The sequence below is a fragment of the Coloeus monedula genome (assembly GCF_965178545.1).
Source record: "Coloeus monedula genome assembly, chromosome: 2".
In the NCBI taxonomy this organism is placed as follows: domain Eukaryota; kingdom Metazoa; phylum Chordata; class Aves; order Passeriformes; family Corvidae; genus Coloeus; species Coloeus monedula.
Genome location: NC_138782.1, coordinates 55,008,410 through 55,031,474, shown reverse-complemented (window position 1 = coordinate 55,031,474; position 23,065 = coordinate 55,008,410). Strand labels below are relative to the sequence as shown.

Here is a 23,065-nt window from a genome sequence, read left to right as displayed (position 1 = left end):
TAAATATATGTTAAAAAAAACCTAGCTGTGCAAATTTCAAATTGCATTGTTTCAAATAATATAAATATTTTAATAAAACATATGTTCACATTAAGGTTCACAAAATATATAAAATTTAACAGAAATAAGTCATGAGTTATTTAATTTTTTTTCTTTTTAGAAACTGTTTTTTTAGTAACTAGAAAAAGATTCTAAACTTGAGAAGCAAGTTAGAAGAGGTATCCAAAATCATAGCAGCAAAACAGGTGCTAAAAACTTAAAAGGTGTAAAAGGAGAAGACAGAAGCAGGTACCAGGCACAGTGGTAAAGCTGAGGTTCCTAAAGAAAAATTGCAGATGGAGAAGTGGATGCATAAACTCCAAGAGTAAAATCTCAACCCTGAGGAACTCATGTTACTGAGCTCCAAGCTGTTTGCATGATAACAGAATCACATTAAGGATGACAGAGAGCATGACAGAAATGGGAGGGAGGATATGAACAGCACACACATACTCCTCTTGACAGTTGCAGTGCAAGAGAGGGAAGAGTCACTCTTGTTTCAGAACTGAACACAAAGGGATTTGGGGTTTTTCTTTGTCTGTTGGAGATAATTCCTTCAACAGAAGTGGGAAATGGCAGGATGCATTTTTGCCATCATATGCATTTCTTCTGTAACGTCTGTCTTTCCAGCTGTCTCAGGATTTGGGAAAGGTTCTAAATGCTGATTAGGTTAAGCTTGTTAAAGGAGCAGACCAGTGCTGGTCTTGTTTCTGGCTGTGGTTTGCTGAGGGCTCTGCAAACACAGACCACTTGCTGTTATCACCCTAAGTGCCTGCGGGAGCTCCCGCCCTGGCAACCTCTGTAAGAACAGCAAGGACACGGGCAACCCAAACCACGTTTCTTTGGATGTCAGCTGGAAGTTGCATCAGTCTGTCCTGGGTAATCCCATTCAGGAAGGACTTGCCCCTGACTGATGTATGCAGACATAAAAAGGTCCAGCACCTCCAACAGTAGACATGGGTCCTTGCCTGGGAGAGGGGAGGTATTGAGAAAGAGGCAGAATTGGGAAGTTCTTTGGATTCAAATGCTTCATACTTCCTCCTGGGAAGTCCAAGAATTAAATATGGCATTGTAAGACCTTAGTCATGAATGAGAGCTCTGTGCAGAAGGCAATGTGACCTTCTCAGCAGTCCTTGTATGCAGTGTTTAGAGGAAGTAGAAATTTATTCCCATTCTTGGGAATAAACATGATCTGAGCAGACAGCTTATGTTTCCCTCCGCTCTCCCACTCCCAGGACTGTTAAGTGTTTTGGACATAGCACCATTTCAGTGAAGGAAGTAGCTGGCATTGCTTTCTTGTTCCCTACTAGCCATAGATCTGTTTGAACTGGTAGCATTCATTGCAGTAGCCGTTGCACTTGGCATTGCCATAGTGATCACAGGCAGGGGCTCGGCAGCGTTGCTTGGGAGGCTCCTGTGCCGCTGGCTCCCTGGCACTCCCCGACGGTGGGAGCTGACTGAGGCGCCGGCACTCCGGGCACAGGTCATCACTTCTGCAGGCCAGGTTGTTTCTACACGAAGCCACACCACACTGTCTTTTCTGGGCACTCAGTGCTGCTCGCTGCACATCTCTGTGCTGCCCTGTTCTCTTGAAAAATAATAAAACACATTGTCAGTCGCTGCGCTGGCAGCACAAATGGCTTTTCATTCCCTTTTTACTCTACTCATTGTATAGGTAATCACTTGGGGATTGCTCGCAGGCACTTCTACAAAGTGCAATGCCAAGAGCCAAGTCGAGTTTTACCAAAGAAAACCACAAATTTTGTCATTTCTTAGGAAAAAATGTTGGGTTTTTTATCTTTGGCAACCCTCAATTCTAAAAGACCAAACCAAACCAAATAAAATACCTCTATCTGGAACAAAGACAGTCTGTAATGGACTCAATCAAAAATTCAACTTGAACCCCATGATGCAATTGCACAGCTCTAAGAGTAAGAATGAAAATCCCTCCCCAATCAACAAAACAACCCAATTGTAGGTCAAATTGCTTCCACTAAAATTGCTGGCAAAATCCCAGCTGAGGTAAAACTGAGCACGGCCACTGACAACCCTAAACTGAGAATGACTTTTTAGGAGCACTGCTCAATTGCAGCAGAAAAAATCATGCTCTATGGATGTCTTTCCATGATAGCTAGGATGCAGTTGAGGATTTTCTAGTATGCATCCCAAGTTGCTCACACAAGAGAAAAACATGCAGCGCTAAACAAGAGGAAGATTTTGAGAAGTTCACACTTACTTCTGGCTGTCTCACCAGTTGCTGTTCTGTCCTTCTGGCTTCTTGGAATCGCTGGTTCTGGGCTATAATGAAGCAGTTCTGGCAGTAGCCCTCGAGCATTGTGCTGCCCAGGGTGCCGCAGTCGCGCCGCTGGCAGGACACAGTGTTACGGAAGCCGGCAGCGGAGCTCCCTGTCTCGTCTGCTGCCGAAGACTTCCTCTGAGATCTCCTCTGCTGGCGTAGCAGAACACTGTCTGTAATGCAAAGCATGAACAGGAGGAGTTCGAATGTGCCCAAGAGATTTGATGGCCCACAGCAACTATAAAAAGTTCCCCACCTTAAAAATGAAAATAAATTAAAAAGATCAACTAGCCTCAAGAGTGGGTTTTTGACAACCCTGAGACACCCCCCACTTGGTACATCATTCTTCATGTTATGTAAATAAGGGTGCTAATGCAGCCTGACTTTCATATAAGAAGTTGTTGAAACAGATGATTTGGGAAAAACTTGCCCTAAGTGGGAAACCTAGATCCCACCGAAATTGAGAAAAATTTAATCTTTGACTTCATTTTGACTGTCATCTGTGACCTACCCGTTTCAGCCTCCCCCATTTCAGTCACATCAGATTATTAAAGCAGTACAGAGCTTAATGGGAAAAAGTGAATTATACTTTTTAGTCTCATGAAGCAATCTTATATATTCCACAATCAGAAGGAAAAAAAATTTCATTGTGAGCAATGTTGGAAAATAAGTTCTTGCAAGCTGGCACAGAAGTTCCCTAATCTGAATTCACGTGGAAAGCTCGTTGTGAAAGATGTCCCTGCCAATGGCAGAGGGGTTGAATTAGATGATCTTTAAAGGTCCCTTCCAACCCAACCTATTCCATGTTTCTTTACTTGTATCGGCAAACTTACCAGCAATAAAACAGTCTGAAGAGATAAGTAATAATTCTCTCTTACTTATGCCTTTTAGGCTCTATACCTAAGGGCTCTTTACCTGTGAAAGAGGGCAGCAGCATGAAAGATGAAGATTTCATGCTGTGATTTATTCACAGACTATTGCCTTTTAGGCTCTATACCTAAGGGCTCTTTACCTGTGAAAGAGGGCAGCAGCATGAAAGATGAAGATTTCATGCTGTGATTTATTCACAGACTATTGCCTTTTTGAAGGTCAGTCTTTAAACACATGTGCATGCACACGCATGGTATTACCAAGGAAGATTTCAAGGTAGAGTATAACAATACACGCCTAAATTACTCCAAAATATCAGCTAATTATCCACAGTCAACTGCTACTTGCTCTGCTTATCAAGGCAACTACAGTGGTTACTCCAGAGCATTATACCTGTTACATCCAGAACAGATACAGATCTTCAAATTCTTCAAAGGTTCTTAAACGCCTTGCTAACATAATGGGTTTTCAGTACCTTCCATACATTTACAGCATTTCCTTCACTGACCTCTACAACTTGTCTAGCTGTGAAGAAAATTCATACCAAACCATAATTGCAGTGGATGCTGGGGAGGTATCAAAACCGACCCCCTTTTGAGTTAGTTTTGCTTCCATCAAAGCTGAAAGGAAGTTTTATGAGAGATTTCACAGATTTCTCACACTGCTGCCATGTGCTCCTTCATGGTTTTGGCTGGGGTAGAGTTAATTTTCTTCACAGTGGCTGGTATGGGGCTCTGTTTTGGGTTTGTGCTGAGCACAGGGTTGATCATATCGAGATGTTTTTGTTATTGCTGAGCAGGGCTTACACAGAGCCAAGGCCTTTTCTGCTTTTCATAGTGCCCCGCTGGCAGGGGTGCATGGGAGGCTGGGAGGAGACACAGCCTGAACACCTGCCTGCCCATGGCAAGCAGTGAATTAATTCTTTGTTTGGCTTTGCTTGCATGTGCAGTTTTTGCTTTTCCTATTAAACTCTCTTTATCTCAACCCATGAGTTCTCCAGCTTTAACTCTTCTGATTCTCTACCTGAGCCTGCTGGTGGAAGAGTGAGCGAGTGTGTGGGGTTTGGTTGCTGGCTGTTGTTAAACCATAATAATAGGATAACAACGGACGGAAAATCACCTTCTCCTCACACTGTTTTCATCACCCCCTGCCCTTGTATCACCCAGTGCACACAGAATTTCACAGTTCAAGGAGGTTGATCTGCAGCCAAAGTGTGTCAAAGCTCACTCTATCTCTACTTACCATGGTTTTCCCGGTACTCAAAGAAACACAGCGTGCAAAAACCCTCATTTTGTGATGTCCCAAAAAACTTGCAACCAGGTTTCCTACAGAGGTTGCCTCCCCTGTTCTCCTCAGGAGGCTGTGCTGGTTGTGGGGGCTCCTTGCCATGGCTGTTGGGAGCCTGATAACAGGAGTGCTGGTGGAGGATCTGTGAGATCTGGGACGGGTCTGATGTTGATCTCTGGTGGCAGGTGGGCAGGAAAGCGGGACTGCCATTTGGGGACTGCTCTGTAGACCTTTTGAAGCAAGTGCTGCATATACCATTGAAGGTCCTCTTGGCCTTCTGACAGCACATTTTGCATGTGGCATAATCTAAGTGTCTCTGGTCATCCAAGTTGTTGCAGGGACCAAGCTGTCTGGAGTTGTAGCAGCGTTCACACAGCCCGTTGTGTTGCACATTCAATGTAAAGGGGCAGTCTGGGGTCCTGCACTTCATGGCTGTGGTTTCACTGTACAGGAAAAGGCTCGGAGCAGTTGGAGGTGCAGAGCGAGGCTCTGTTACAGGCCCTTCAGATGTCCATCCCCCAGGTTCACAAATGTCCCCACGGGGCAAGCCTGACCCAGGTGCCTTCAGCTTCTCAGGTGCTGCTTTGGAGGTCTGCTTTCTTCCTTTGTTTGCTTGGGACCTCTGCTCAAAGCATTCGTGGCAGTAGGGCTGGGTGTTCACAGACATGTAGAAAGGGCAATTCGGTGTTTCACATTTCATCTGTAAGAGCGAGAGCTGGGAAAGTGACAGTTCCTGTCTATTCCTGGAACACATCTCTCTTCTAGCAGGTTCAGCATTCTCCTGCCACTTCTTGTACTCATGCTGTACCAGCTGAAAGTAATCTTCCACGAGGTTTATTTCTTTGGGTAGGTTGCCTTCATCTAACCTGACAGCCAAAAAAGGAAGATTGCATCAGTGGTTGAAAAGACCAGATGGTGGGGGTGGAAGCAAATACAAGCAGTGTGGGAAGGAAATGTAGATTTAATGCACATCCATATTACTCAGACAGAAGATCTGGGATGTTACACTGTTGCTGTAAATGGAAATAATTTTAAAAGCAGGTGTTCAGTGATGGAGACTTTCACATCTGAAATAAATGTCCCGAAACAATGCTAAACAGAAGTATTCTTAAAAGGCTTTGCTAGGTGAGGGTTTTCTAAGAGCTGTTTGCACAAAGAATATGAGTAACCTCTCAGAAGCAGAAAGTCCCCCAAATGGTGAATTTCTCTGAGGACCAGTGTTGAACTGAAGAGAGGTTAGAGTAGAAGATGCTTTTCTTCACCAGTCCATACTAAGAACAAGCCCTTCCTACAGCAGGCTCAGCATTCCATGATACAGTTTATCACAAAATCTGCTCCTGCTTCTGCCCTGCTGTGTCTGTATCTACCAGCAGAATTCTTCAAACAAACTGGGGGGTTTCAGTGTGGTGCGTGCAATGCTACCATCCATCACACCATCCTTACTCTGCCTCCAGCTGCAGGGAAAAGATGAGGAGCTAACATTTCTGGTAATACTCCGGAACACATCCAGGCAGTGGGACTAGGGAAGCTCAAGTGCTACCCTTTATGTGTGCGTGTATCCTTTTGGTAGGAGGACTTCAATTTTCAAGGCCCCTAAACCAGAACCAGTCAACAGCATAAAGATTCCTTTCCATGTGGTAGTGGAATCAAAGACTGAGGATACAGGGAGTTACTTCCCTACCTCAGTTGTGAGGGGACTGGTTGGACATCGCTGCCAGTGTCCATTAAATATGAGAAGCTGATGTGTCTTGCCAGCTGCTCCCTGTGTGTTACTGATGCTCAACCATCAGGGGGATGAGCAGAGACACCGGTTCCTTCACTGGCCACAGCTTCCTGCCTACTGCCACACGGAACAGCCTAGGGTGTTGAGGCATCTGTGCTAAGACCATACTGCCAAGTACTTTTCCTAGGGCAGCCAAAACTACACCAACTGCCCATTATGCAATGTGCCCTTACACAAAGCACAAGAGCTTGGGCTAACTAGTTCCTGCATTTAACTACTTTTCAACCACCCTCCTGTGTAATCCAAAAGTCAGTGAAACTGATCAAATGGATTTTTTCTTCTAAAATGCTAGTTTCAGTTTGCTAAGTCTGACCACATTTTTGCCTTTAAATTTGAGACGGGCCTCAGCTCATACTACTTCAAAACATATCAACGGTAATGCCAATGTTTCATATTTCAGGTAGTAAACACATGGGTCACCTCGAAGGAAGGAAAGACCAAAAGAAGACACTGGGCTGCCCAGCTTGTCCCACTTTGGTAAAAAATATAACTTTGAGGAAACAGGAATGACACTCACTTTGCAGCATTAATTAGATGAGTTGTACCATGATCCCAGCCTTGCACTGGAATTTCTATCACTATCAAGTAGTCTTTTAGCAGCTGTTCTTTCTCCCTCTCTTCTGCATCTGTCAGAAAGTGCACATTCAAATCCTCAAATCTGCCTTGTTCACTGGTGACCAGAGGGACAGCCCGGATTTCTGTGGAGAAACAAGATGGATTAACACATACACATGCACACATATATATATACACACACACACATAACCAACTAGTCAGGAATAACCATAAAATGCAACACATGGAGATATCACCACTAAATTTTTGAGAGAGAGGAGAACAGCTGGGCAATCAGTTTTTATATGGTACCATGGGGGAGGTCGCAGACACACGTACATCACAAAGTTAGCTCCATGCCACAGTAGTTTTAATGTCCTCATAGCAACTATCTTCTCCATGTGAGCAGCACTGTGGATCTTTGTTTGTTATGCCTTTCTGTGGGATGATGCTGTAACCTGAAACTAGAGAACTGCTGGCCACTCAGAAGTGATGCATTAAAAATGGTAAAGCATATATTTTGTTATTCCTGCCAGGCAGTGGTACCCTGGCTCTGAGACTGCATCCTTCAAAGCTTCTTCTCTTATGATGAGATCTGGAAAGGAGGCCAGAACACAATAAAGCAGAGGCTACCCTTTGACTAATTCCAGCCTGCAAGCAGGTGAGTTGCACTCTACTTTCCATCAATACCTTGAAGGTAACATTTAGTTTCTATTCAGATCCACAGACAAAGCTGTTTCTGCTCACATTTTAAGAATGTATTTCAAATTCATCTTTTACATTTATTTAACTTTATAAATGGAAATCTAAACCAGATTATATTTTAAATGCTTTATCAGCACAATGGTTTTGAAGAAGGAACATAAATACCAAACAAGGTACTTGAAAAATACCTGGCCCGCTGTCCTTTAGAGTCACCAGTGGTGTAAAATGCATGTTGTCATAGCCAAGCACAATTGGGTATCTGTAGCATTCTTCAGCTGGCCACAGGAGAGGCAAGTAAACACCACCAACATTCAAAGGAGCAAAACTGGAACCTGACTCTAAGCTTCTAACCACTTTATCTGCATAAAAAAGAAAAAGAAAACACAAATAATATGTGCTACAGGCAAGAGAAAACATATGCTGGGGGTTTTAGAATAACTGCTGAAAACACTGTGTTCTGAAATGCATCTACCTGAAAACAACAGTTGTTGACTAAGACTACTAACACAGCACAAGAGTAACGCAGTGGGATGACCAGCCAGGCAACTCACCTGCAAGGACAATGATGGGCCTTCTGAGGATGTTAGCAAGGATGAAGATGTGGATTTCTTCCAGTGCATTATAAGGAAGCCTGTTTCGAGCCCCAGATATTTCTGGGGAGGTCATTTCAATGAGGTATTCCCACTCCTCCTCCCAGTTCTGAGGAAAGAAACAGTTGTCACCAATGGTTCAAATACATGGAGGTCAGGAACCAGCTGCAGTACAGCAGTGCTCAAATAACCGCATTTTCCCATTTCCTCCAAAAGAAGACTATTTCTGCTCTCCATTAATGATGGAATCCGTGAAGCCCAAAAGCAAACAGAATCAGCAAGGCAACGCTGGTGAGCACTCAGAAAACAGCACCATTCCCTCAGGCTGCCTTACCCGGGTGTCATAATGGAGTCCCGTTTCTACAAACTCCTGGGATTTAACAGCCTCCCGCTGCCAGCGGAGCTTGAAGTTCCGTGTGTCAATCTCCCTGAGAGCACTAAACAATGTTTTTCTTAAGACAAGGTCAATATCTTCAATGCCCCACATGTACTGCGATGCTGCATGCATAAGGCAATTTCCATCACCTGCAACAAAAGAAAGAGTGCATTATTTTCAAATGGCTACTTAAATAAAACACCACAAACCTGTGGGACATAGAATTACACTGCACATATGCATATTCCCTGTGCACTTCTCTCTAAGCCTCAGAGAGAAGGGTTGTAAAGAAGGAGACCAGAGTTATGGCCTCTGTTCAGAGACAGAAAGAAAAAACTCCCCTCCCTACTGGTTTTGTCTCTGTACCAGTCCAAGTTAAGCTGTCATTCAGCAATGCCCCTTACCTATCTTACTTAACTTTGACTGGTACCACACACTAAATTTTGGGGTCAACTACAAATGTCAAACACAGCTGAAATAGCTTCTTAAACACAATGAAGTCATAAAATTACAAAAGAAGATGTAAATCTCCCTCGTTGGTGTTTATACAAATATACACCAAATGGCATGGGGTTGAAATAATGAAAGCCATTAAGAAAATATTACAGTAACACCAAGCCTCGTATCCCCTGATGAGCACTGCTTGGCACTTGGCTGTTCTTGATGGAGGAATTGTAATAAAAAAGGAGACAGAAAGGGAGTGGCAGGCGATTTATGTAGAGCAATCATAGGAACACCTCTGGCCTTCCTCTCAGAAATGATAGTGTGTTGGGTGTTTACGTGTATTACTTAGAGGGCTGTTTTTCAGAATCCAAAATTAGAACTAAGTAAATGAAAGACAGTGATTCCATTTTCATTTACGCAGTCTCCTTGCACTGAAAAATTCCTCTTTCCATGTAGGAAGGACTGTGATATTCTTCAGTTTCAGAGAAACTGAGACTCAGAGGAGATAACTAACTTAATTAAAAGGTTTGACAAAAAATATATCTATATCTGGGTTTCGAATTCTATCTCTAGCCATCTTCTTCAAAAGGGGATGTCTCCCCTGAAAGGGAGACATAAAGAATCATTATTGTCATATCCTCAGATGCAAAACTAGGTCTGATGTTTACTACAGTGGTAAACAGATTCACCCAATGCTAAGAAACCACAGCAATTTTCTTGGAATAGAAGACATCAACCCTGGTAAAGCTACTAGATTTTTTCTCAAGTGAAAAAAAACCCAAACAAACCCACCCAAAGAACACCCACAAAAGAATTAAACCCAGTTTGCCACACACATTATGAGTTCAATTACACCATTGTGAACACTTTTGCTACTTATTCTGTGAAACTGCAGAGAAAAGCCTACAACAGACCCCAGTTCCTGAGTAAGATATAATTTGAAATCTACTCAATGCTTCATAAATTGTTATGGGATTGGTGGATATCAGGTTCCTGCAACTGCCTTCTGGTTTCTGAATGCTGTCTTGCAAAGCTTACTTCAATTCTGCAGACTGCTTACTTGAGCTCAAATATCAGGGAGCAACAAAGATGATAGAAAAACTGACTGGGTTTCCTTCTGACCAAGAAAGATGACATATTAATCCCATTAAAATTTTCCCTTTGCAAAATCTAGAGCAAAGATAAGATTAAATTTTTTCTCTCTCTGAGAGCTCACTTTCGGTTCTTTATTGAGAAGTACTGCCCAAAATTCCTTACACAGCACTTGGAATTCCCCCACACCGTTTGACTAGCAATTGAGCAACAGTTGTACTTTTTGTTCTGCGGGGTGCAGCGTAGCCTCCCTCGGACTTTCCCAGGGGGTGTGGCTGGGCGAGCTGGAATGACTGCCAATTCATTATACAAGTCAAATCTCTACAGCCAATAGATGCTGGAATTTTTAAATTTAAAAAAAGGAAAAAAACCCAAACAGTTTCGATTTTTGTACCTCCTACCGCTTTCCTTCTATCCTCCATTCTCAGATTTCTGCAAAGAAATATGTGGTGATTCAAAACAGCTTTTTTAATTAAGAAAACCCCACCACTCCACAGATTCACAAACATATTAGGTAAAATGTACATCAAAAGATCCTGTAGGAGATACTTACTCTGTTTTCAACAACTACAACCTTGATCAGAAAAACCCCAGAATTTTCTGAAGAAAGCCCACTGTTGACTGAAAGAATTAACATATTCCTCCCACATCTATAGGTTAAGCAGCTAAATGCTTAAAGAAATATTTTTATGCCACATGGGAGAAAAAAAAAGTTACTTTCTGGAATAATACAGGGCTTCTTCAGGCTTCTGCACTTCTTTCAGAGATCCTCTCCTACTGTCCAACCTACCTTCCTTCTCCTGCAAAGGTCCTTCAATGCAACTACTTTGCATAACCCACAGGTTTCCAAAGACACTCCTACTCATGCACTTAATGACCCCAAAGCACTGAACTGAAGCCAAGTTCTTCGTCGGCACAGTGTATGGGGAGACCACAAACCGAGTCCTTGCTTTGCTTTCCCTCAATCTGCCCTAATATTTCAGCATCTCGTATACTGGTGCGCCTGCTCACAGGCGGGATCCAAGTCCATGCTACTCCCACCTGTAACACTTGCCGATGGTCATGAGACAAAGAAAGAGGTCAGTGTTACTGAATGTAACATGGTCACCACAAGGGTCTGTCCAGGCAGCCTTAATCCCTGCAGGATTTCTATTGACAAGAGAGGGGGGATTCTAAAACTGTTACTCTTTGCCCCAGGCAAAAATTGTGCACATTGTCCATTTTTCTAGAAAATCTGTTAGAGTGAAGTTTTTAAGATGCAACACTTGGAGTGATGTTACCTTCCCAGCATCTGCAAAGCGCTGTCTGCCCTAGCTGCAACTCCAGTCCTTCCAAAGCTCAAGATTCCGCAACGTCTTTGCACACCCCAACTGCAGTCATGAGAATTTTACACCAATGCAGAGGCAGCCCAAAAAGCCCACCAAAAGGTCAATGCCTCTACAACAGTTACAGACGCACATCGGGATCAGGCTTTAGGTTGCACAGTGACATCTACCTATTTTTAAGGCTTCTGTATAACACAGCTGTGTACAATCAGACTGAGAAATATGGCAGAACTTGGAAAGGGAACAATGTGGACTAGGAAGATAAGTATAGAAGCAGATATGAAAAGAAGCAACCATAGAACACAACATGGACTTCAACAAGGCTTCAGGTCCACCACACCCAGTGTTTCTGTAACTGCTGTGCTCTGCTCCTTGAGCAAAGAATATATATTTTCCATCTTCTTGAAGTTCTCACCGTCCCAGTCTATTCTTCCTGGTTAGGGACAACCTGTGCTGTAAGGAATCCCGAGTCCAAGTTTGCAGCTGCGTGACTGTAAGTCATAGCCATTACCGAATCTTTCCTCCACTGAATGTGAAATGCCCGGTGACTCTTACAGTCATGTGCCAAGGTTTCCTGCTCAGGACTGTGGACAAATGTAACCCGTTCAGGAAATCTTGGCGCTACTTCTGCGCCTTTTCCTTTGTAGCACTTGATGCAATACACACACAAAGTAACCCAAAAGCCAAGTCCTGAAACCAGCACTGACTGCTGAAAGAAAAGGGCACTGCAAACTTTGTGTTGCACAAAGATGGGTGTCAGTCACACCCATGGGGGCTACTGGTGGGCCCTGAGAGAAGGTGAGAGCTGGCAAACCCCAGCAGGTAGCTGAGGATGAGGGAGCAGCCCCAGTGTGGGGTGCTAACCCCAGGGACAGCAGCATCAGGTTCCCAGAGGCTCCATGTTCTGAGTGCTATTGCCGTCACTGTTCTTAAAGTTGGATCAGCAAGCAAACCCTGCCTGCCAGCAGGGCTTACTGGAAGGCTATTAGCTTCTGCTAAATATACATGGGAATGCATCCCTGTCACTCAAAGCATCTGAAGGCTCCTCTTGCCTGGCATTAAAGGATGTTTGGTGCTTCCAATGAGGCTGCCAACATGTAGCAGTCAGATTCGTGGGAAGGCGGTGGGTTCCAAATCAAGTTTCCCTGCCTTTTTCTTGACTCTGAAGTGCCACAGCTTACCAACATTATTAAAATATCTGTGAAATTTCTACGGTATTCACATACTGTGGTATGGGCAGGGGTCTGCTACAGCCTCAGGGCAGTACCTCATGTGGAAAGAATTTTAATTTACAAAACTAAGATTAAAAGGCAGCACATTTTTAAAGCCATATGCTTCTGTTTCAGTAATGTGAACTCAGATGCTATTAATAAAGATGCTACATTTGTAGAACCCATTTTACTGCGAGTGCAAAGACCTGGTCATAACTTACCATTAGTCTTCAAAGGAACAAGTCTCCGAACTTCCCTGCACCAGTTGAGCTTCCTCTGGCGCTCCAGTGAAGTCTGGGTAGCCTGGTCAGTCAGGGACTTCTGAAGCGTTTCCCGAAACTGTGGACAAAACTGGCACATTCTGAACATTTCTATGGTATATCTGTGCATAGTCCTGAAGTGATGAATTATTCCACTGGGAGGTTTGACTAGATCCTCAGGTGTCCTCTCTCTGATCTTCATAGCCTTCAGCATATTGCTCTGATATAAAGCTTGAGGAAGGATGTGTTGGCCAGCCATGTTTCTAGAAGACATCTGAAATGAAAAAGGATCCTTTTATTGCCATGTTAGTGTCCCTCTACCACAGTGCTATCACTTCTGCAGAGACTGAGAAGACACTTTCAGGGGCTGGATTCTGGATGCAGTTTTGCCTAAAACGAGCACAGAGTGGATGCAGTCCAACTGAGCCGTTCATAAATAATGTTTGTTTAAAGCTCATATTCACTAACTTTTCTGCATTACTCAGATATAGGCAGTGATCATCTTATCCCACTCATTTGCTGATATAATTGACTGTGATATTAAAGAGGATTTATTCCTAAGTAAGGAAACTGCATCATCATTCAAAAAAAAAAGCATTTAAATCAAAATAAAGGTAAGAGAAGGCAAGATCAAGGGAAGGGAAAGTTATCCTGGAAATGTAACTAATTGATAATTGCACAGCATAATCCCATATGCACTTGCTGAATTTCAGCACATTTCAAGCTCTTGCTTTGATAACATGCCAAAAGAAAGCAGATAGTGACCATTCAGATTTCCACAGTCCAGACATTCTGAGAAGTGATGGTCAGTAGAGTACAGAAAGAGCCCAAAGAATTGCAAGCTGTGCTAGTATCAGTCCCATACTTACAGTGGCCAGATATGGTAGATGAGGAATTTGTCACTCAAGGAACAGACTTAGGCTACTTTTCTTGAGGCTCTTTGTATTTTGTGAGTGGTAGAGCTACAGCACAGAGGTGCTTGTGCCATGTGTGGGGGTGCAGACTGCAGTGCCACTATTACTCAGTGGTAAGTCAACAGAGCTGAAAAAGCATTTCCACTTGGCTCAAAACCCCCAATATCTTTCCACAGTAGGACATGTAATGTTTACTGCCCTGCATCCCTTTCTTCAGTAACTCTGGCCTCATGGGGTGCAGCAGGAAGAACATAAAAAGAAACCCATAACCTCAAACCCTCTACACTCTATGAAATACTTATTCAGAGCACACTGACTTTGTGGCTAGTTAGAGCCAACGTAGGCACAACATCCCTCAGAACTCCCGTGCGCTACAGTACAAACAACAATAACCTGTTTTTACGTGGAGAGGCTCTCCACGCTGTCCACAAACATTCCTGCTTTGTTTAAAAACAAAGCAAAGTTTGTATCAAGACAAATAAAAGTATGCATGCCTAACATGTTTAGAGTATAGCTAGTCCCATTAGGAGAACCCACCATTGTGATTATGTGTCTAGGGACAAGTATCAAGCCACTCATGTATATCAATCTACGGACATCAAGTACAGGGAAACAAGAAACAACCAAAAATTGTTTATGCAACTATTAGGAAGTTTTCTCATGGAGATAGGAGTCAGGAGGCACAGGGAGAGGAAGAAGAACTCCAGTCTGACAGAGTGACTGGGAAGGCATTCCCAGGTCTATGGAGGCAGAAAACCCCTCTTGCACAGAAGGACTTCAGCACCTCCTTCCCCACAGGGAAACATCTCCTTACTCCTCTTTACCCAGACACTTCCATTGGCAACATCCACCTCCAAATGCCCAGCCAAAGCTTTGGAAAAGACCCTCTCAGGGTGAAAGGGGACCTCAAACTCCAGGTGCCAAGAGCTGACTTCTATAACCTCTCTGAGAACCAGCTGATGGAGACATACAGTGGACATCCTGAAAAGCCCTGAACAGAGGCAGATGAAACAGGAGATGCTACAAAGTTCTACTTTAGGGCAATGTCATTCACACACCCTACAGCACAGGGCTGTGACATCTTGCACATATGGAAAAGCTTTCCTTTAGGTAATAGAGATGGCATATTCTTATCATTCCCCCACCAGCATACAGCCTTAAAATGAAAATAACACATTTTCTCATCCACTCTCCTCGCCAATATAGTTTTAACACATGCTATTTACGTAATTCTGTATTTAAATGTATGAATGATTCTCAAAAGGAAATATAAACAACCCCTTACTAATCTGTATAATAACCACAGCTCTACTTTGCTCTGAGGTGACCAAAATACTGAATTTCTTACTTATGTTAGTAGAAATATTGAGTCAATGGGATTTTTTACACAAATAAAGACTAATCACATGACTAAGCACTACCGGCACGGACCCTTGAAATGGTTATTTCCAGCTTTAAGTAACAAAAAGTACTGAGTTTACAGAAGTACTCACTGAAACAACATCATTCGATACTATGTTCTACAGACATTTTTCCCCCTCCACACGTGGAAATTACTGCCTATGCTATTTACAGTCATAAATGTCAATCAAGGCAAAAGCCAAGCAACCCTTATTTTCAAAATCAATGGGATGAAACAAACAGAACTCAATAGCCATCTAAGTTGGAGATTTAAAAGTAGAAAACCGACCTGTAGTTATTATTTTACAGTCTACTGTGCTTTGTTGTGTGTTATGCTACTTTAACGTACTGACAAGTAATGACTAGGAATTCCCAGAAAGGAACAGCTGTAAACAATAATTAGAGACAGCATCCTTTCCAAACGTGTAATACTGAGGATGCTGGGCTCGGGAAAGCTGAATAATGTTCTGAGATCTGCCAATGGTTTCATAAAGTTATTTTAATTTTCTGTCCTCTATTTGAGAAAACGGCAATTAATAAACTTCTCCATAAAGTGCTAAAACTTCTAAAATAAATATGCTTAATACCTTTTAAGCCCCCACAGATTTTTTTCTGCCTGGGTCTTTGCTGGTACAACCCGAAACATAGTATTACTTTTCACCAAATCAGAAGATGAGGACCGAAGGTCTTTTAAATCCCACAGGACTGGTTTACCCACAGTGTTCCGCGTTCTTCGTTCCCTGACCTACTGCTCTGCTGGAGGCTGGGTATGCAAGGTGGAAAGGACACAATACGGCCCGCCAGCTTCCCAGGAGAAGGACCCGAAGCCCCAGGGCGGACTTCCCCGCGGCCGCCGGCGCTCGGAGCAAGCCCGGCCGCACCGCCCCGCGCCCGCTCTGCCTCTGCCTCTGCCTCTGCGTCGCGGCGCCCGTGGAGCCCCGGGGCCGGGCCGGGCCGGGCCGGCAGCAGCGGGCACAGCGTCACCGCCCGGCCGGCGGCGGCCAGCGCCAGCCGGAGCCGGCACACGGGGCACGGCCGAGCCCCGCCGCCAGACCCGCCTGGTCCCCCGAGGCGGCCTCCTGCAAACGCGCCCGGGGCTCCGCCGTGCCCTGCCCAGAGCGGCGCTCACCTCTCCGCGGCGGGCTCCTCCTCCGGCCGATCCTGCCGTGACTCCTGCTCAGCAGCGAGGCTGGGGCGATGGGACGCAGCCGCGCTCGGGATCCATCAACCCCCACCGTGCCGGGGCTCCTTCCTTCCCTTCTCTCCCCGCCGGAGCTGCTGCTGCTGCTGCTGCCGCCGCTGCGGAATGAAGGGCTGAGCCCAGCCTCTTGTTTTTTTTCCCTTTCTGTTTAAGCGCCAGGGTGAAAAAAAAAAAAAAAAAAAAAAAGAGAGAGAGCGAGAGACTGAAAACACAACACAAAAAACCCCAGCGGGGATTTCCACCGGCAGAGCGCAGGGACTTTCCGGCCTGTGACAACCGCCGCGGCCCTGCCGCCGCCAGGGGGCGCCGCCGCCGGGCAGCCCCGCGGCCTCCCCGCCCGCCGTGAGTCACCCACGGGAATTTCGGGAGCCGGGATGGCATTTCTTCCTTCCTTATTCCTTTCCCCTCGAGCAGGAGGTTGCCCATCCCGTCCCGCAGGCTTCGCTCCGCTCACGGGTCGGCCCGCTGCCGAGTGGCCGGGTCGGGAACAGCTCTGTGTCCCTGCGCAGAGCGGCGCCCCGGCCGTGCCCCGCACCCCCTGAAGGCCGGCAGTGAGAGGCGGCTGCCCCGGGAGCCCTTCCCGTGTCCTCAGTCACACGGGCACGCGTGGCAAGCGCCTGCCCTGGCACACAGGTCTCGGGCTGCAGGTGCCCGGGTGTAGATGCCCACACCCCTGCCCCAGCATCCCAGCAGGACAGGAAGGGAGCCCGTCCCATGGAAAGTATTGCTCTTCCCGACGGTTTTCTGACCCAAGCGAGTATTTATTTTTTTCGTTTAGCTTGTACGTGCTCCACAGTTTTGGCTCTGTATTTTAAGTAACCATAAGTGACTTCATTTCTTTAATTAGAGGTTAGGCCGATATATAATCCCATAATCCCATATGCTGGCATTTTTGCAGGAGATGTCAATGTGCTTTAATCCAGCCCTGCTCGAGGTAAGATTGTTGTAGTTAAGGGGCAGAACAGTGGGCTAAAGCTATCAAGTCAGGGAGATCTTAGTGTCTGAATATGTTTGTAAATTATTGTCTGCAGCTAGCAGCTTGTAGGAATCATTAAATTTAATTATTGTAAACAATTAATTAATACGTTTAAACAATGTCCTAATATCTGTGCAGTGAAAAAATTCACTGAATAAAACCCCAGTATGTAAGGGCTGCTAATATGATTTATGGATGGGATTTATGCTGGAAAAGGGGCAGTTTTTTGCTCAACATCCTTGCAATCGGAAGGCACCCAGAGATGAAAAGCAGTGCAACAAAGTTTCTTGCAGTATTGAAAGACTTCATCTTCCCAGATGATGAGCTCCTCCTGCCTGTTCCTGAGTATCCACCCCTCCCACGGGCAGGATGAGAAGCCGGGGTTGCTGCACACCTCGAAATCAGGTCTTAAATATTGACTCCTTCAGAGAACAGGTGGATTTTGGAAGAGTTCAGCCTTGAACTCCTTCACCTCACCTCCAGCAGCAGCAGCTGGCTCAGATCATGCACTTGTGTCACACAACAGGGTTATGTGGCAACATGATCTTTCCCAGGGTTTACAGGCCTGTGCTGGCTCTGCACAACATGCCATCCTTCTCCTCTGCCTTTGTTCAAAAAGAAGTCGGGGATATGGCTGGAAAAATAATGATCCCTTCCAATTTTTTTTTCTCTTCTCCTTGGAGAGTTTTCTTTTAAAGATTTTTGTGTGTTGTTTTTCTTTCTTCTCCCCTCTCCCTCCCCTCCCCCCCCCCCCCTCCCCCCAGCCTCTCTGATGCCTTGGAAAGTATAGTTGGGTAGGAAGGCTCTGCATTTAATGATTGATAGCCTGAGGGGTGTCTAAGATCCAGGGGATCTTAGTCTGAAGGAACTGGGCCTGAGTGATTCCTTGCATAACTAGGGCAGCATCTGTGCTGTGATTTACACAGTGTATGTTTCTGTCAGCATCTTGCAGTTCCCTTCTCCTGGACATTTTCCCCTGTTCACTCATGGGGACTGAGGTAGCAGATTACTGAAGTGATCTGGTTAGAGGAAAAAAACCTTAAAAATATATTTGTTTTTATCCAAAACATTTCTCTCATGTGATATGAAGCCCAGCACCTCACAGAGTTTTACAGAGAATATTTGAAGTGATGAAGGGTTTCACAGTGGAGTAGGAATGATGAGCTAAGGTAGGAAGTAGGGAAAAAAGAGCTGACTTGTACCCTGCTTTGCTTATGAAACTGCAGCAAGTAGATTCACAAGTGGTCCTAGCCATGGTGGAGATGCTGAGACCCAGGAAAACCTGAAAAGGCATCAGCTTATTTTTTGTTTTCTAAATGGTAAGCACGTCTGAATGTTAATAATTACTGTTTACACCTTGATAAACTGAAAGTTGATTGCACATTGCTACAGCTGATGTTTATCAAACAGGTCTGAGCAGGATGGCAGGAATTCATTTGATCTGAGTTTGCACAGCACAAAATGAAGTTCTGTCTTGTCAACCATAACTCCTAGGCAATATGGAAATGCATTAAAAACATCAGGAACATCAATAATTACAGAATGCATGAATGTACAGTCCTCTTTTCCGAATGATTCCTGGTTTTTTTTGTAGTTATACTCTATAGTTTATCTCATAATTTATGGTATAATGCTTATATTTCATAAAATATAAACATATATACATAAGTATAAAGTCAAGGAAAATTTGCTTCTTTGAAGTGTGTGTGAAAGTATGCACACACACACATAACTATATACACGCACACGTATTTTTAGGTATATATGCATGTCTATATCTCTTGAGGGAAGGGGGAAGTTCTTGGCATTAAGGGCAGAATAAGAAATACTTTAAATTTCAGCTACCTACATTCTGGTTAAGTATAAGGATGAAACAGTCCACCCCTATAAATGGTAATGTTTACATAACCTTGGAGAAAGCTGTCTAGGGGAACTGCAGAATATCCATTTTTTGGTGAAAATTTAAGTAATCAGTTTTGTGCATATCAATCAATAACAATTCTTTATTGTACTTGGGAAAAAGAAGAAATCTCTCAAGGCCCCATTCAGGTCTGTATCTCTAAATTATTTTAATTACTTTGCTTCTTTTTAGAGTTTGGGAAGGAGTAGCTCATGCTCACTAAATTAAACCAAGACCTCAGAGTGTTCAGAACACCATTGCCAAATGTTTCAGAGGTTGCACCAGGAAAGACTCATTGTTAAGACAGTACTCATACACTATTCAATGCTAGGATGATGACTATAATAATATGAACAGATAGTAACCTTCAGACTTTTAATAGTTCAATCATTTGCTGGGTCTTTTAATATTAGATAATTCTGTAAGAGGTGTGATTCATCTAGAAGGGAGGAAAAGGATCATAAAAGGGAAATCCCTTTTAATGCAACAGCAGTGCTTGAGGTCATGCTTGAGTTCAGCATTTGTGTCTTCCAGGAGCTCTTCCGTTGCTTCTTTTCCCAGTGGAGAAGTGATAAGAGCTTGTCACTGCAAAGGAAAAAGAGGGGGAAAAAATCCCCTAAATATCTATCAGACAGAAAGATGGTGCTTATTACTGAATCACGTAATGATGGTAAAAAAAACCAACAAAAACCCCAAATCATGTCTGCCAGTTAGATAGCAAGAGCTGAACTGGTTTTGTGATTTTTTTTTCCATTATACTCATCTGAATACAGTAATAGAAACTAGAGATTCCCAAGAAGACTTTTACCAGGGTATTCTGGCAAGTGACTGTACTGGAAGTAGGGATTCCTATTTATGCCCCTGGGCCAAGGCTTCCTCTGCTTGCTGCCTTTTTTTTTGTGTGTGTGTGTGTGCTCATTTTCTTGATCTTTTTAATATCTGTGGTAGAAGTGTCAGAAGTAAAGGCTGGAACTGCAGTGGGCTCAAAGAGGCTGAAAGTTCAAACCTTGCCTTAGCCCCTTTTGTTAAGCGGAACGGTAAGGGTGGTATTCTGCCAGTAAGGCTGGTGAAACAGTGTGAAAAATGACCTATGGAGGCAAACACTGAACATTTTTAAAAACAGGTTTTATTAGCTATGAGGGAATTAAGTATGGCATTAACCACACAAAAGATTGGCCTTAACTGTACTGACCTCCTGGTCTAGAGGTAAGTTTCATCACTGTTTTCTGTGAAATGCATGAAAAAGCCTAAGTGGCGACGATAAAATCTTTGTAACTTGATTTTTATTCCTCTGATATCTGTAGATACTGCAGCAAGCCTCAGGGCCCCTAAGCACACATAGCTATGTATAGCTACATTTGAGATGGCAGCACAGCCCAGCATGACTTACCCTCTTCAGTGCACAGTACAGAGAATTCCAACCAGGCCCCAGCAAGAAGTAAGAGGAAGACCAACATTATTTCTGTGTAGGAGAGCAAAGTGATTTCAGTGGATTTTGATGCAGGCTCAGGCTAGACTTGGAGCTAAGCTGAGGCAAATAAGAACAGCAGTAGTAAGCCAAATCAAAGCCCATTGACCTAACTGCCCTGTTTCTCACAGAGGTTGAGAAGGTGTCCAGGAAAGAGCATAGAAATGGCTGGAATGTTCCCAATACTTTTCCATCCTGCACTTTGTCACAGTTTCTTGTGGGATTTGGGGCTGTGGCTTACATTCTGGTACCTCAGTTTCTCAGTTGTATGGCAAGATTGTGAATGTTTCTTTCCTCACACTTTTCTGTAATCATGCTTGTTTAACTTTGACTGCAGACTCTTTAGAATAGAATCTTTTCTTGTGTTGTGTTTGCTGTACTTTAGCACCTAGACACATGGTTATTTACCATTCAGTGTGGTCCCTGCTTTCAGGAAGTTACCATCCATGTGTAGCAGACTTCACTTAACTGTGAACTATTACTGTCGGAATGGTCTTTGATTTAGGTGGAGGGTTGTAAGCATAAAGCACTGCATGGATAACACTGCACAGGGATGGATTCTGCACAGGCCTGGTCTTTGCTTTGCAAAACTGCCTTAATGTACAGAGCAGTGGCTGGGTTTAGGTAGTGCAAGCCCAATCATTGTAACTTTTAACTTGATCTTTAGGCTGGCGTAACTGCTGTGCTGCCCACATGTCCAGCACACACCACACCAGAGGACTCTAAAGCAGAGTCTGGTTTTGGAGCTGTTTGCTTCAAGCAACAGTTCAGCATCCGTGAGTCAGCAACTGGTTAACAAATAAACAGCTAAAGAAAATGCCTCATCGGAAATCAAGCAGGGACTACTCTTGTTTTCCTTTCTATATTTCTATCTGATGAGATGATCAGCTATTCTAACTTTAGGTACGAAGTGAGCATCTAGCACAAAGCTGTATGCTCTGTGAGTGGATGGGAAGCGTCAAGGAATGCAGCTAGTGAACACTTGCTCACATAATTAAAGCTCTTTCTGCTCTCTCCTCTGTTCCTCCAACAATTTCAACATGTAAGGCAGCCAGTAAAACTTTCTTAGATAAAACAACCTGCTGTTCAGCAGACTTGCCAGTCTTCCAGGTCATTAGCATTCTGTATTCCTTTCCCAGTGAATTCTAGTTTCACTGGAAGTTCTTACCTTCTCCCAAAATATAAGCAGTTTGTATAATCTGAATGGAAAAAATTAACTGCAGACTGTTCTAGTTTCTTTCATATATGTCCAATAATGTATTTTGTTACCTATGTTTCCATTTATTGAGACAGCCTTACACTCTTTAAAATCAGTAAACCGATTTTGAATTGTGTTTAATTTCCGTGTACTTGGTGCATACGTGAATGAATGACTCTATCATTCCTTGCCAAAATGGGAGAACTGCTGATACTGTTTTCTCTCCAGATGGAAATAGTTCCTCTCAGCAGCTCTTAGCGATGGAATTAGGTGGGGAGTGCTAAGTGAATAAAAAGTGACCATGTGAAGGTAATCTTTAGTCATGAATCATAGAGCATGAAGCTTGTCAATCTTTTCCCTCTGTAATTTTTGTAATTTCCCCCAAATCATCTAAATGTGGAGAAATAGCCAAGAAGTATCAGTTTCTACAGTACTTGGTGAATGCTTCTGGCCAGCTTTTTATGTTTGCAATTGTCTAGTCTGACAGACAATAACACAGTCTGTTGAGCTTCTTGGGGTGTTTCTGTGTCAGCCCTGTAACTGCTGCCACATGGTCAACATCTTTTTCAGGAACAGACAGTTTTGATTTTGTTAAAGGGAACAGAATTGTATGAGGGGTCTGGTACCCACAGTGTTTACTCTAAATCCTGTTTTAGAGTGACTAATTTAGGTGTGAGAATTAATCTCAGTTGGCACACCCTCAACCAAATTGTTGAGCTGGGGTTTTACCTCAAAAGCGCTAAGCATTCAGTAGGTTTCAGTATCTCGTATGTTAAGAGGTTAACTACATTGTGGGTCTGTTTAAAGCTCACAGTGTTTTCAGTGACAATGAGGAAGTGAATTCATTCCTGGACTTTCAAAAGCAGAGGAAAGGCATTTCTTTTGCGTAGAGCAAATTCTGTGCATGGGGAATAACATGAGAGGCTTTATGAGTGGCCAGAAATTCAAGTTAGCTTTCCAAATGTAGAGAAAATCTATTTGCCCTGTATCAGCAGTGCCAGAATTTCCCCAAGAAAAATACCTCCAAAGAAGGATATTTATTTATGCCTGGGGATTTACCAGCATATGCTGAACTAAATAACAGAGTCCATAGATTTTTTCCTAAAAGCTAACAGTCATCTCCCATCAGGGAAATGGTGAGTTTGCTTTGTAAACATGGGTTTAGTCAATGTCC

The 23,065-nt window shown here is 43.7% G+C and overlaps 1 protein-coding gene across 2 annotated transcripts; it reads right to left on the bottom strand.

Moving 5' to 3' along the window:
* Nucleotides 1-5: 5 nt before the first annotated feature.
* Nucleotides 6-16,417, bottom strand: TNFAIP3 (TNF alpha induced protein 3). Of its 2 annotated transcripts, none has more exons than XM_082302282.1 (9): nucleotides 16,278-16,417; nucleotides 12,795-13,107; nucleotides 8,460-8,650; nucleotides 8,087-8,234; nucleotides 7,724-7,894; nucleotides 6,793-6,973; nucleotides 4,448-5,358; nucleotides 2,276-2,508; nucleotides 6-1,627 (listed from the first exon to the last, which is right to left on the bottom strand). In XM_082302282.1, the coding sequence occupies exons 2-9, from the start codon at nucleotides 13,105-13,107 to the stop codon at nucleotides 1,346-1,348; spliced, it is 2,430 nt and encodes an 809-aa protein (XP_082158408.1). In that variant the 5' UTR covers nucleotides 16,278-16,417; the 3' UTR covers nucleotides 6-1,345. The 2 variants fall into 2 exon arrangements, with proteins under 2 accessions (XP_082158408.1, XP_082158409.1); XM_082302283.1 differs by lacking the exon at nucleotides 16,278-16,417 and adding an exon at nucleotides 15,736-15,774.
* Nucleotides 16,418-23,065: the final 6,648 nt, after the last annotated feature.